This window comes from Tiliqua scincoides, chromosome 5 (genome assembly GCF_035046505.1).
Source record: "Tiliqua scincoides isolate rTilSci1 chromosome 5, rTilSci1.hap2, whole genome shotgun sequence".
In the NCBI taxonomy this organism is placed as follows: domain Eukaryota; kingdom Metazoa; phylum Chordata; class Lepidosauria; order Squamata; family Scincidae; genus Tiliqua; species Tiliqua scincoides.
Window position 1 is genome coordinate 128393598 of NC_089825.1, and position 15188 is coordinate 128408785.

Below are 15188 nucleotides of genomic sequence, written 5' to 3' on the forward strand. Positions count from 1 at the left end.
AGCCTACGCTTTTTGTTTTGTTTCTTGTGGCACACAAACTGTTCTCGCATGGCCTGCAGTTTTGGAATTGCAGGTCCCAATGGAAATATACAAACCTTCCCCCCCCCAAGTGTCTGGTATTAACCATGCAAGTCAACAGTGGTGAGCTTGCTTACCAGGCCATTTGCCAGATTCAACCCACCGACCATTGCTTGGCGAAAGCATGCACACCCCCACCCTACAATTCAAAGGAGCCTTTCAAGTCTAGCCAACCTCCAGAGCCAGCTTCTTGTGGAAAACAGCCAGATACAGTTGGGCAACCCCACCCACATGGTTTCCTGCAGCTTTCTTCCCAGAGGGTGGCCAGCCAGCCAATGTACTCTGGGCTGGAGCTTTGGCTTGCCCAGCTGTGGATGCTGGCTGAAGTGGAGTGGAGGTGAGGGCTTTTGCCCTATTCCCTTCCCTAGGCTGCAATAGAAATCGTAGGGTTCACATACACTGCTTAGAGAGATTGGTTATGGGGATTGTACTGGCTCCAATCCCCTGGCCGCTTGAATGAATGCTTACACGTTGGATCTGTCTGTTCCTACTGCTGTGGAAAATCACCAGCTTCTGTGTGAGAGGCTACCCTGGTCAGTGGAGTCACTGTGGCTGCTTCTCACTTGAAAGCCATGGGCTCCAGCCAGTGTGGGAGCTGGGGCCAAACCTTCAGTTCCTTAGTGCCAGACTGTGTGTTGGAGGCTGGACAGATTTGTTGGGAGAGAGACTGGATCTTCTGGCTATAGTCTCCCTCTGCAAGAGGGCTTCTCCCTTTTCTTGCCTGAGGCCCAGGGGCTGCTTTGGTATAAGTGGCAAAATGATCTGGCCTAGAGCAATCTGTTGATAAATCCAGCTTTCTTTCCCCTTGAGTCATCCACCACTATCAGAGGGTCTCTCCAGGTGTACCTTTTCTTGCCCTTATCTCCACATAGGAACCTGGAGTATCTAGGGCACTGTATATCATCCCCTGCTGCTGGTTTCTTCGACAAAAGGCTATGTTGGAAGTCTGTTTGCCAGCTTGCCCTGATACAGGGTACTTTATCACCATGGCAATGGGAAACATTTTGTCACCATGGCAACTGCCCAGCTGTGGACCGGTTTCCATGGTGAAGAGATGCACATCTCTCCCTGCCCCCCATTAGTGGCTTGGCCTATCCTCCTCCCTAGCTCATTGAATTTCTGGATGCTCTTGGAAAACATGGAGGGGAGGTACTCAGAATGAAATACACTATATGACCATTTGTTTTCTGTGGGATCACCTTGGATGGCAGAGGAAGAAAGTAGGGGTGCCCATGGGGAGGGGTGGATTTGCAGCAACAGCCAAAGCAAGTGAGGTTGTAGCTAAGGCAGTTCCAAATTGTTCTCTTGCCTGCAAGCTGGATTAATCTGGAGTTAATCCCTGGGTTTGGAATTGCATTCATGATTTCAGAATCAAAGTGTTCCCTGATGCAATATGAGGTGGTGGGATCGTATTGTATCCATTTACCTTTTTCAGGCACTTTGATGGTGGATATCCTGCCAGGGTTCAGGCATAATCTGCACTGAGTGTTCCTGGGTATGTAAACCAAAGTGTGCCTAGATGGTCCTTTAAACCTAAGTTGTTTTGAATGACAGTAACACGAGGGAAAAGCTGTGCTCTACCCTGCACCAACTGCTTCTTGGCACTGCACCCTTATATGCCAGAAATGAGGGCTTGCAGCTGGAGAATTTGGTTGTTATTATTGATTGCCAACAACCTGCAGCTATCCTGGACAAGGGTACTTTCTTCTCACAGGCTGTTGGTGGGGTAGATCTGTCCTTGCTTACAAAATCTTCCCCCTAAGCTTCAAAGGCTACTGTTGCTTCAAAGGCAACAGAGTCTCAGGGGCCAGACTCTACATTCAACCCTGAAATCTGTCCCTGTATCTACTATTATAGGGCAATATTGTCAAGTTGCATCAAGTTTGCTGTCCAGCCACCAAAGAGATACATGCATCCAGCTGTTATAGTCGTTGTGCTGTCCTTATTGAATACATGGGTCAGTCTTTATTTAAAACCAATGAATGGACACACATCTGACAAACAAGGGCCAACATCTCCCAAATTACTCTGTCGCTCACCTGAAAGTTCCTTTCTTCAGAGGGGAAGGTCCTGCTGTACCTGCTGAATTAGAACCAAAGTTCCCAGTTCAGGCTTAAATTGAGATAAGAGTTTCCTCTTGTATTGCAGGTGTTAATTAGTGAGGTTAGAAGGATTGTGCTAATTCTATGGTGAATTATTGCTGTACTTGTGTTATTTACATTTAAATTTACATTACATTTTCCCAGACTTTGCCTCTTGCATTTGAAGTAGTTTCTAGTACATAAAAGCTTGCTCTTCGATAAATCTGTTAGACTTGAAGGTGCCACAAAGCTCCTTGTTGTGTTTGCTGTCACAGACCAATACAGCTAACACACTTCTGTAAGTGTGTGCATTTTACAACATTCCTTGAATGTGCTGCAACATATGGGTTCTCTGGTGCAGGGGCTTCTTGGCAGAAAAACTGCTTTCAGGCAGAAACACTGAAAATCGTGCTTTAGATTAGAATAACTACCATATTCAGCTTCTTTTATTTATGTTAACAATTGTGACAAGTTGTTAAAGGTTGGAAAGAGAAGATATGCATGGACTTAATGTTGAACACCCGCTTTTAATTTTACTTACCTCTCCAAGGCAATCTGGTCTCTCTCTCTCTCTCTCTCTCACACACACACACCCACCCCCCCACCCCCCCATAGCATACAGTGTGTGCTCTATTGGCAGTGCAGCATGCTATGGACTGGTGGGGGATAGGATTGGGCTTCCCATGTTCCTATGGCATTTTGAAAGTGCAGTCTTTCATCACATTTGCAGATGACACCAAACTGGGACAAGTAGCTAATAACCCTAGAGCAGGCGTGCCCAAACCCCGGCCCTGGGGCCACTTGTGGCCCTCGAGGCCTCTCAATGTGGCCCTCAGGGAGCCCCCAGTCTCCAATGAGCCTCTGGCCCTCTGGAGATTTGCTGGAGCCTACACTGGCCCGACGCCACTGCTGTCAGCGTGTGGGTGACTGTTTGTCCTTTCACATGAGCTGTGGGATGAGGGCTCCCTCCACTGCTTGTTGTTTCATGTCTGTGATGCAGTAGCGGCAGCAAAGGAAAGGCTGACCTTGCTTTGTGCAAGGCCTTTTTTAGGTCTTGAGCTATTGCAAGACCTTCATTCATTCATATAAGTTCATCTTTAATGTATTCATTTATGTAAACTTATGTAAACTTATTCAAATTTTAAATGTAAATTAATTCTTTTTTCCCCCCCTGGCCCTTGACCAGTGTCAGAGACACGATGTGGCCCTCCTGCCAAAAACTTTGGACATCCCTGCCCTAGAGGACAGAACACAATCCTAGACAATCTCGGCAGGATGGAAAACTGGGCAAATGTAAACAAAATGAACTTCAACAGGGGTAAATGTGAAAGTCTGCATTTGGATAGGTAAAATCAGAAGCACATATATAAGGTTGGGAAATTTTACCTGAGCAGAAGTACATATGAAAAAGATTATGCATTTTAGTTGTAGATGAGCTAACCACCAGCCAGCAGTGTGACATAGCAGCAAAGAAGGCGAATGTGATTCTAGGCTGCATTAACAGTACATCATTAAGGTCATGAGAAGTAATGGTACTTCTGTATTCTGCCTCTTAGTCAGACCCCACCTGGACTATTGTATATAGTTCTGAGCACTGCAGTTTAAGAGGGATATTGACAAACTGGAGTGGGTCCAGAGGACGGCGACTAGGATGTTGACGGGGCTGAAGATCATGTCCTATAAGGGCAGGTTAAAGGATTTGGGCATGTTTAATTTGGAGAAGAGATGGTTTAGAGGTGACATGACTAACGATAAATATCTGAGGGACTGTCATGGAGCAGATTTGCTTTTGTTTGCTCCAGAGGGTAAGACCAGGACAAACAGGCTTAAAATACAGCAAGGGAGATTTTGATTAAATGTTAGGAAGAAATTCCTGACAGTACATACTGTTCAGCGGTGAACAACCTTTAAGCATCTATGAGAGATGTAGTTGCAGACAGGTGGGAGATGCTTCTTGCAAGGATTGCTTCAGTGACAGTTTGGGGGTAGGGCTTTTAGAAGCGATATTGGCGCACCGGAGGAGGAAGTGCTCAGGTTCTCTGAGAAGGCAAGGTAGCAGCAAGTGGAGTGTCTATATATGGGGAGGTGGTGGGGGAGAGAATGGAGCTCTTTGTTGCAGGTGCAGCTCTTTGAGAGCAGGCGTGGGAGGCCCCCCCCCAGTTGACAGCTTGAGCCGTCAGCCTGTCTTCTCGGCTGACAAGGGGAGGCACAGCTTGCATCTTAAGCAGCTCCCTCCGCCGGCTTCTGCTCCTGGCCTTGTTGCATCTCGCTGCCCCTCCTGCATCTCGCTGCCGCTGATCAGCCCTTTGCTTCCCTTGAAACAGCCCCAGCCTGCCCTTTGTGCCATCTGCTGCCCCACCCCAGAGGCAGGGCTTAGCCCTGAGATCTCTGCTCAGTGGCAGGCAGGGTTCAAGCAAGGGCAAGAAGGTGTCTGAGAATGTGCAGAGAGCGTGAGCAAATCATGGAAGCTAGTTCTTCCCATGGACCCAAGAGCTGAAGCTCTTTTTCCTAAGCAGCAGAAGAAATGTGATCAGAAGTGAGGGAGGGAAGGAGGTTTTACGCTCCAAAGTCTTTCCCACTACACATGTTTGAGTTTAGATCATGCAGTTCCAGGTACTTAGCATTTTCCCTGCTTGTCAACGTTCACTTTCTTCAGCCACCATTTTGCAGACCCATCAAGCCCTTGTGCTGCCACCTCCCGATTCTGGTGCAACTTCCTTCTGCAATCCCTTGCCCCCTTCCCCTCTGCCCAGTCACCAGGCCACAGTTCTATGTTCTGAATCTGAGCAACCCCAAGCACACGGAGGGCGGTGCAGTAGAAAATGGCTTTAATTGAAAATAAGCACACAGCATCTTGGGCACTCAGCCCCAATTTGGGGGGGACATGGAAGCCCCATCTTCAAAATCTCTCCCACTTTGAAAGCCATAACCTCTTGGGAAGGAGATTCCCGGCCCTTAAAAAGTGCTTCTTAAAAGAGGCAGGTTGTCGCTGTTTCTTCCTAAAAGGCTCCAGTCCTGGGTGGGCCTGGCCAAATTCTAAGGATCCATTCCAGGAACCTCCCCAGTTGAAACTCCTTGACTATCAGTAGCTTTAATGGGTCTCTGAAAGGGAAGGTTACACACAGCTGATGGGTGGCCCCTTCCCAGTCTGCCTACATTCAGAGATTGCTGTTGCATGGCTTAGAAGCTTCTTCCGATGATGCTCTGCCTTTGGCAATGAATTAAACATCCATCTTCTCCGACAGGCTAAAAACAGGAGACGTGGTCCCTGGTTTGTGCCTTTAAGGTGGTCCTCTTAAAGGAGCAGCACACACATTCGATATATAAAATGGCAATTCCTTGGTGGAGGTCTTTATAAAAGAGTCAGGTTTAAAGACGTAGCCAGTGGCAGAAAGCATAAATAAGCAAATGAAATAAGTTTTCCAAGACTGCTGTGGGCACTGAACTGAACTGGGCACAGAAGGGTCTGGTGCCTTGGACAGCTTCTTAAGGGCAAGGACAGATATTTAAAGCAAAGCATTTCTGGGTGGTGATCCCTATCAAGAAACATTCCAAGGTCGGTGCCTTTAAGCCTGGGCAGAGGTGCACAAAGGTGGAGGCAGTAATATCCTCTAGCAGGAGACTGTTGGTTTTAAATTCTCAAGAAGGTGCTGAGGACAAAGTGGTACCTCTGAAAATATCACTGAAGGTACAGCAAAGAAGCACAGCAGATAAGGGCTTGGTGCAGCAGTGTAGCTCAATGGCGGATCAGCTATGTTCACAAATACGGTGGACAGAGACATGCTTCACTCCAGATGTGTTGCCTTCAAGCATTTCTCCGAAGGGCATCCAGACACCTGAGTGTGACAAGATGGGGAAAAAAGCTACAAATCCAGAACAAGGAAAACCTGAGTCTCTTGACAGTAGCATTTTTGTGCCTGTCGGGTACCTTTAAGACACTCTTAAAGGTGAAGTCCTAGATGGGGGAACAAAAATAAATCTCACAATGGTGCCTGGAACATTCTTTCCAAAGGTGGGAGGCACCTGAGTTGGAGAGGAAACTGTTCTCTGTAGGTTCTGTGAAGCCTTCTGTGAGGATCTGAAAGGTTTCTCGAAGACTGGAGCTTGGAAAGTCCCTCTCAAAGATCCAATCTCAGTGGGTAGCAATGGAAAACTTGCTTGGGGACGTCAAGCCATGGAAGATTCTGGGAGTTTTGCTATGCTCAAAAGCAGCTCTTGCACTGGGTCAAGGCAGCCACCATCCTCAGTGCAGTAGGGGTGTGGGGGGGGGATGTGTGATGCAATGTCTTGTCTTATCTTCTTGGTTGTTTTGGGAGGAGAAAATGGGGCTCAGAGAACAGAAAGGTCATTGCAGGATTTTGACCTCTGCTTGAAGAAGCGTCCATTCCGTGGCACAAGGCTGGAGAGGAAACGTTTGGCTTTTTTGGTAAGGCTCTCGCGACGGCCCATGGCTCCCTCCCCGGGGAGGTTGTCCGCGTTGCGCCGATGGCGGCGCAGCCGGATCTGTCGCACAACACCTTCAAAGAGCTCCTGTGTGTTGTGATGCAATGCTGTAGACGTCTCAATGTGCTTGCAGTTCATCATCACTGCCAGGCTGCGGCCCTCTGGATAGCATGGGGCAAAAAGGAGACACATTCAGCAAGAGGTCCTGGGGAGACTGGCTTCTCTGACCAGCGTCAGTCCCTTGCCCCTTTGCTGCCAAGAATACAAGACCAAAGGCTTTGCAACAGGGACCATACAGCCCAAACCTTTGGTGGCGCTAGTATTCCGGGGAAGCAGCTTACCTTCCTGCGATACCTCCCGGGATCGTGCCAAGTCACTCTTGTTCCCCACCAGGATGATGGGGGGGTCTGTTCGGGGGCTCCCCGCCCGCAGGCGCAAGAGGGTGGGAGGCACTCGTGTGAAACTGCGGCGATCTGTCACAGAGAAAACCACCAGGAAGGCATCGCCTGTTTTCAGGCAGGAATCCTGCATCCATCCACCAGGATCTCCCTGTGGGGAAGTTGGTTGAGGACAGAAAAGGTCAAAGAACAGAGAGATGGTGGTTTGCTTGCAGATTTTTTTGGTACAGATGTACATGCTGTCCAAAGCAATACTGTATTTTACTCTTTTATGCAGTCAGCGCTCCTGGAAGATAATTGTTAAGAGAGTAGCTGTTTGGGATGATTAAAGAACGCTGATGGCCCAGTCTTATCCAGAGCTTACAGTGGCAGGGTTTACTTGTGCTCTGCTACCATAAATCCTGGAGGGGAGGCTCAAAAGCCATGCCATTGTCGTGCACACTGGGGCTGTCAGTGCAAATGGCTGGAGGCCCTGGGTGTGTACAACAGCCACTTGCAGACGCAACAGCCGGAGCAGGTAGGTCAGTAGCAGGCGAGGATCAGAAGTGGTTTAATGTGGGGCCAAACTGGGAGCAGGAGGAGGCAGAAAGGAGTGTCTTGGTGGCACAATGCATGCTGCCATCTTATTCCCCTTCCCCTCCCCCCCAAGTGCCCCCAAGACTCCTTGGACTTACACCAGTTAAATAGCTGGTGTAAGTCCAAGGAAGCCGATTGGCAGCAAAGCAGGAAGGTATGGGAAGGTAAAGTTGTTAAAGATTTTTTATATAGCTCTCCCCATAGCATACAGTGTATGCTCAGTCAGTGGTGCTGCATCCTATGGGTTGGCAGGCGATCGGTCTGGGCCCTTGGCTGTTTAATCAAACATGTTTTAATTGATTAAATCTGCATATATTTCTGTGTGAATAAAAACTACCATTTTGAAGCAAGCAAAGAATGCTTTAGAATTCATAGCTGGGCCGTACATATGTGATTTAACACCATAATCTTTGAAGAGACACTCTCTCCTGCCGGTGCAGAACACCCCTCGTGCAGTGACACCAGCTACCTGTATGCGGTTGCTGTGAAAATAATTATGGTTTTTAAAAAACGTGGAATGTTAAAATTTTCTGTAAGCTTTTGAATGCATTAATCTAAACGGGGGGAATGCATTAATCCCCTGGGGGCTGGGGATAAGAATAGGCCCTCAGTTTGGCTGTACTTGTCGTAAGAGGCGACTAAACAGCCACCAGATAGATGGGACTCGTCAGCCTGGGAAGGCAGCTCATCTGAGAGAAGGAAAACTCTGATCCCAAACCTCCACTGCCTTGTGGCTACATCCAGTTGTGGAAAAGGTTTCAGGAGTCAACCTCGAGGCAAAATCTGGAGCCGGAGTACTTGAGGCAGTTCATGGCCGAACACAGTCACGTTCTGGCAACTCCTGCGACGCCGCTGGAACCTACCATATTGGCCTCTGCCTTTCCATTGGACCATTTCAGTGATGTGGAGAGGGGGGATTTGCTGCATGGGTAACAGTCTATCCTCCATATCTACTTTACCCAGGCTTCAGGCACTGGAGAGGACACTATTCCAGAACCACCATTCAGAGTGTGATACCATAGTCTTCCGAAACTGAAGGACGCCAACAGCCAATCTAAACAGGGCAACTGTGGGATCTATGCACAAGAGGGCCCCTTTCATCTGTGTTTAGAAAACCGAAAGTCCAAGTAATCTGGACTAAAATGTGTATTTGGAAGATATACATTCTGAAAACGTATACTGTTTGAAAAACTGTCCATTCAGACACGGATGTTCAGTGAGTGGGGAGGCAGGTGAGGCAGAGCCTCCCGACTTTCGAAAAGCGCTGCTGCCATGTGAGGTGCCCAAGCACCCACAACCCATGCGCAGACCCATACAATATGGGTTGTAGGTGCTTGAGCACCTCACATGGCAGTGGTGCTTTTCAAAGAATTCCAGTGGGGAGGCTCTGCCTCACCTGCCTTCCCTACCTCCCCACCCACCCTGCATTTAGATAGGCAGGAGATTCGAATGACTGAGCTGCAGATAATGGCAATTGAACTGTTTACTGCACCTTCTAAGACTGCACATTAGTTAAACGCTCTCTGCATGCATTTGCACAAAACCCGTATGTTGCCATTTCGCCCCTAAGAACTCCCCCCCTTTCCACATTCATTTGCATATTCGTGCATGCCAATTTTATATTGATTTGCATAAATTTGCATGCCACCATCCCACACGTCAGATACGCCGTGAAATTTTGGAACATCTCTCTATGCAACTACGTGTTAAAACACAATCGTTGTAAAAAGCAAACATTTCCATATGCTTGTCTAGCTTTGCATACATTTTTGAGTATAATTGCTTGTGTTCTACGTAGCTACGTTAGTATGAAAGTGAGATGCCCTCAGGATCTGTTCCATATTCATGGGATTTCTTTAATCTGAAGATGTTCCTGAGCCTTCACAACCACAGGCTTCTCTGGGAATGGCCAGTCCAAGCTCCTCCACTGGGTTCATGAAAAAAGATCAGAGCGCAGCGATCTCACTCCTTCCTCTTCCTCCTTCCTTTACGTGAAGCAGGAATTGTAGAGCATGCTGGGAGTGATCGCCAGTACTCCCCACATTTCCTGCTTTGATTAAAGAGCTGAGCTGAGAAAGGGGCTGATAAGGAGGCTGAATCCGTTTAGCATGGTGGAGTAGGGGCAGGTGCCAGGCGCCTGTTTGCTGCTCTGTCCCCATTCCACTGCCCAATGCAAATGGGTCTACCCTGTGCAACAGGCAACAACTTAGAAGAGGTATTTCATCCTGTGTGAGAGAGAGCCTCTTCGAAGATGACACCTGCCATCCAGAATTTGTACAGGGGCTTGTTTTTAATGTGTTGCTTGATTAATTAGATAGGCATCTTTCAAGTTGATCAAAAGCTTTTTAATGGGTTCATCTAACTGATTGGTCAGCTGAACTTTGCAGCTTTAGACCGGATTGAGTATTTCTCCCTCTTGACTGAACTGTTCACCCCACTGATAATCCTCTGGGCGGGCCCATTTTAAGGCTGGATCTGTGTGAAAGGATGCCTACCTTGTCCCAGATGTCGTACAGGATCAGGGTGACCTCTTCATCATCCACATAGAAAGTTCTTTCATAGGAATCCTCTGGAGGACAAAATAAAATGGGGAAGGAATAGAGTGATGGGGGGCTGATTCTCACTGTGGGGGACAGCCCCAGAAAGTGGTGCTAAGGGGCCTGTTGTCTGATCCTGCAATATTTAGGCCATTGCTCAGGGTTCCACCTTGTCTCCCATGCTGTTCAACATCTTTATTTCAAGCTACTGGGAACAGGGGTGCCTATGCTCATAGTGGAGTCCACACCAGTGCCCAGCCAACCCCCCAAAGAAGGGAGGTTCTGCTGCTGCCACTGCTCTATAGCACTACCTAACATGTCAGGTCCCATAGGAATGCTTACCAGCCGATTGTGGGGTAGAAGTGGCAGTTGTGGAGCTTCCTCCTCCTCCAGCACTGTTTTACAGTTCCCAAATGTACTGTCACTTGACACTGCCTAGGGGGCCTGGGGCATCTGGGAATTGCTAATCAGGATTCCAGCAAAGAGAACAGTCCCCCTATTTCCACCTGCTCCTGACTGTCTCGGTGCTCCTGAGGGTAGGTCTCCCCTCTGAGCACCCAACTGGGAATGCTAACAGGTGGGAAATCTCTTTCACTACTATTGCCATATCGCATGGGGGATAATTTATGTACATAATTTCCAAAGCACAGTGAGGACAGGCCATTGGGGACCCCACAGGGCTTTTGCCTTAGGGCAGCAATTTGCAATGTCTTTTCTTCTCATAGCAGCAACTGTTACCCTGCACATGCTTGATCTCCTCTGATCTCAGAAGCTAAGCAGGGTCAGGTCTGGTTAGTACTTGGATGGGAGACCGCCTGGGAATACTGGGTGCTGCAGGCTTATACCATGATCTCAGAAGCTAAGCAGGGTCGGGCCTGGTTAGTACTTGGATGGGAGACTGCCTGGGAATACCAGGTGCTGTAGGCTTATACCATAGTCTTTCGTGACTGAAGGTTGCCAACCAACCATTTTTCTTCTCATGCTTCTGTAGTAACAAATTGTTTGTCCCTCTTCCTCAGCTGGCTGGTGGAGGAAGAGGGACAGACAATTTGTTACTACAGACAGTTGCCCTAATAACAGAGCCGCAGAACCCGAAAGAGTTTTTCAGTGATTTTCAACCACTGTGTTCCAACTCTTCCATCACACCTGCGGACATTTCACAGCACACCAATGTACTGTGGCACGCCTGATGCAAATCACTGCCTTAGGGTCTCCCAAATGCTGGGATCATCATGGACTGGAATAAATTATCCAAGGGTAAACCCTGTAGTGTGGTTGATAAAACCCACCCCTCCTGTCTTCTACATCTGGACAAGATGTAGATCTGGTGGGCTGGTGATTTGACTGCTCAGGTTGATGATGTTCAGCGTGTTTGGGATGGAGGCTGGACTCTGGCTAAAGAAGCCCATTTGAAACTGGGGAGTGCTCCTAGGTTCAGTTTTGTCACCCGAGGTTCAATTGGCCATGGTGACTCAGAGCGCCTTCCGTTCCGTCTTTCCTACGGAAAGAGATTCTGTCCATGATTATTGGTAGTCTGGCAACTTCCAGAACTGACTACGGCACTGTGTTGTGTGTGGGGCTGCCTTTGAAGACTTTTAACAAACTGCAATGTGTTCAAAATACTGCTGCTACTGCAGCCATTTTCAACCACTGAGAACATTGCTGTGCTGTGAATGATCTGCAGGTGTGTCATGGGAATTTGGGGGAGTGTCGTATTAGTAGGGCCGTTGGGGGATGAGAGTCCCCTGCCAGCAGCATGTTGTGCCTTGTCAATTATCAAAAAACTGATGGTGTGCCCTGACAATTTTAGCACTTTGTCAGTGTGCTGAGAGAAGAAAAAGGTTGAAAATTGCTGTGTTAGAACATTATCTGGGATCACATTTTGGAAATACATTTTGCCTGTGTTTCAAGGGCATAACATAAGAACAGCCCCACTGGATCAGGCCATAGGCCCATCTAGTCCAGCTTCCTGTATCTCACAGCCACCCACCAAATGCCCCAAGGAGCACACCAAATAACAAGAGACCTCATCCTGGTGCCCTCCCTTGCACCTGGCATTCTGACATAACCCATTTCTAAAATCAGGAGGTTGCGCATACACATCATGGCTTGTACCCCGTAATGGATTTTTCCTCCAGAAACTTGTCCAATCCCCTTTTAAAGGCATCCAGGCCAGTCGCCATCACCACATCTCCAGGCCAGTTGCCATCACCACATCCTGTGGCAAAGAGTTCCACAGACCAACCACACGCTGAGTAAAGAAATATTTTCTTTTGTCTTCTCTAACTCTCCCAACACTCAATGTTAGTGGATGTCCCCTGGTTCTGGTGTCATGTGAGAGTGTAAAGAGCATCTCCCTATCCACTCTGTCCATCCCCTGCATAATTTTGTATGTCTCAATCATGTCCCCCCTCAGGCGTCTCTTTTCTAGGCTGAAGAGGCCCAAATGCCATAGGGCTTTTCTTGTTCCCTGTCTGTTTCAACATGCCGGTCTTTTTACGGCTCGTGACCTGCAGGGTTGCCTGGCAGAATCCCTGCTCCCATTTCCATCTGCCCATGCGCTCAGACCACCTGCCGAGGCCCTCCTTTGCGTGCAACAATCTGCCACCAGCAGTATCTTGACCAGAGAGAGGGGCTTTTCAATTGGGGCACCCTGTCTGTGGGACTCCCTCCCCCATGTTGTGACCGTTTTAATCTTAGGTGACAAAGGATTTTCTTTTCTTAAGCCTTTTAAGAGTCTCCATTTCTAGCTGACAATTTCGATTGCCTTGATTATTTTGCAGTTGTGATTATTTGTGTGTCTTAACTGTGAACCACCTTGCAAATATGTATTTGAAAGGCAGTATCTAAATGTCTGAAATAGAAAGAAGAACAATATGGGGAATCACACAAGGAGTCTAACCCCTGCTTAGAGAGGGGAGTCAAGGTAGTCGAGGGTAACCGAATACTGTTTCTGGATATCTGTGTGTCCTCTCAGACTGGTTGATTGGTGACTTAAACTCTATGTTTGGAATGAACTGAACAGTTGAATTAAATTTATTTTATATCAATTGTCTTGGGGAAACAGAGTAGAAATTTAGGAAACAAAAAACATTGATTTTGACGAGCATCACAAGGGTGGCCTGAACACTGTAGCGAGATAACCATCCCCCCATCTCTCTCTCTCACACACCCACACATACACACTCACAACACAGGATTATCCAAGGAAAGCTTGTTATATCTGTAGGTGTTTTGGAATAACCCCAGTTTTTTAAATGTCCTTTTTACTCAGTGTTTGTAAAAAGTGTTTAAGGGTCTCTTTAGGACAAACATGAGCCAGTTCTCCCCCTACCCTCTTTTTGAAATGCTGGGATAACATCTATGATGGAGGACCATCAGTGCCCCAAGTTCTACAAAAACCCCACATAAGCAAGCTTTATCTTGAGAATTCCTGTTTTCGATCACTAACAATTCTGTGACACCCAGAAATTCAACAGGCAACCCCCCCCCCCATCTATGTCGTAGGAAAAACAGCATGGCTCAGATGTCTGCCTGTTGCTCAACTCTTTGCGCTGGTCCTCAGACACACAGCCGCAATGCCATATTCCCTCTTCACAGCTCTGCCTTTACTCACCTGTGTGCTCTTCCTCGTGATGCGCACCTCCTTTCAGGCCTCCGAAGATGGCTGCTAGCGTGGTCTTCCCCACGCCACTCTCGCCAAGTAGCATGACTTTGTAAGGGCCTCGCCCCCCAGCAGGGCTGGCCCCCCCACTGCCACCCATCTCTGGGGAGCTTGGGGGAGAGTCCAGCTCGTCCACTGCCGATGCTCTCACTAGCTGGTGTTTGATGGGCAAGGGCATACTGCCACGCCGTGGCCCAGCGCCCACGAGTGCTGCGGGTAACGTCATGTTGGACAGCGAGCTGCAGGAACAAGAGTTGGGGACACAAAAGGTGAGAGTGTGAGCATTTCAGAGCATTCCGAAGAGAGTGTTCCCTTGTGCCAAAGTCTGTGGTTTCTCTTCACTGGGAGGCTGTTAACTGTTACAAAGCAGTACTGTTCAGTGATTGGGTCCCACGAATTTTGGATAGAGAGATGCTCTTTCCCTCTCACACAACACCAGAATCAGGGGACATCCACTAAAATTGAATGTCGGGAGAATTAGGACAGACAAAAGAAATTATTTCTTTACTAAGCATGCAGTTAGTCTGTGGAACTCCTTGCCACAGGATGTAGTGATGGCATCTGCCCTAGATGCCTTTAAGAGGGGATTGGACAAATTTCTGGAGGAAAAGTTCATCATGGGTTCCAAGTTGTGATGTGTATGTGCAGCCTCCCTGATTTTAGAAGTGGGTTACCCCAGAATGCCAGAAGCAAGGGAAGGCACCAGGATGCGGGTCTCTTGTTGCCTTGTGCGCTCCCTGAGGCATTTGGTCAGCCACTGTGGTGATGCAGGAAGCTGGACTAGATGGGCCTGATCCAGCAGGGCTCTTCTTGTGTTATTTGCCACAGAGTGTAGGGATATTTCAGGATATTAGGTATCTTCATTTTACCACAGAATTTAGTGATACTCAGGAACATCAGAATTACCTTGGTGGATCAGGTCAAAGGCCCAACCAGTCTAGCTTTCTGTATCTCACCAGTGACCCACCAGATACCTCTAGGAGCACACAGGCAAACAAGATACCTGTCTTACATCTGGCATTCAGAGATAGGCCACCTGTAAAACTCAGAGGTTGCACCCATTCATACTGGTGGCCAAGATACCCCTACACCCCAAGTATCTTTGGAGAAATCTTGAGGTAGTTCTGCTTGCTACAGTTCATGGTAATGGCATAAGCTCTTTTTATCACAGAGAAGTGTAACACACAGGAAAGGCTGAGCACCAGTATAGAAACATGTTCTCTGGGAGAGCACTTATTATGCCCACACACGGTGCAGACTCACACAGTTTCCCATGCCAAGGGTGACACATATGTGTACTTAAAACCACAGATTTGCTCTCACAAATATCCCCCTCTCAATAGTGTGGGAGATTCACTGAGGAAAGGAAAAGAACAAATGCACATGAGAAGTCATTGCAGGCCTGAGGTCT

At 48.0% G+C, this 15188-nt stretch overlaps 2 protein-coding genes and 1 pseudogene across 4 annotated transcripts in view; 2 read left to right on the plus strand and 1 right to left on the minus strand.

Moving 5' to 3' along the window:
• The window catches only part of RBM23 (RNA binding motif protein 23), a 443258-nt gene that overhangs the window by 24711 nt on the left and 403359 nt on the right, over positions 1-15188 (plus strand). The window lies entirely within an intron of this gene.
• REM2 (RRAD and GEM like GTPase 2) lies at positions 6489-14003 on the minus strand. Its single transcript, XM_066628778.1, has 4 exons — positions 13730-14003; positions 10072-10145; positions 6944-7151; positions 6489-6763 (listed from the first exon to the last, which is right to left on the minus strand). The coding sequence occupies exons 1-4, from the start codon at positions 14001-14003 to the stop codon at positions 6489-6491; spliced, it is 831 nt and encodes a 276-aa protein (XP_066484875.1).
• Positions 10834-10953, plus strand: LOC136654642 (5S ribosomal RNA; annotated as a pseudogene).

Coding starts and splice junctions, on each gene's coding strand:
- REM2 (XM_066628778.1), bottom strand. CDS start 14,003: ATGACGTTACCCGCAGCACTCGTGGGCGCTGGGCCACGGCGTGGCAGT. Junction 7,152..10,071: donor TGTACGACATCTGGGACAAG/GTAGGCATCCTT, acceptor ACTTCCCCACAG/GGAGATCCTGGTGGATGGAT. Junction 6,764..6,943: donor CCGGGAGGTATCGCAGGAAG/GTAAGCTGCTTC, acceptor CATGCTATCCAG/AGGGCCGCAGCCTGGCAGTG.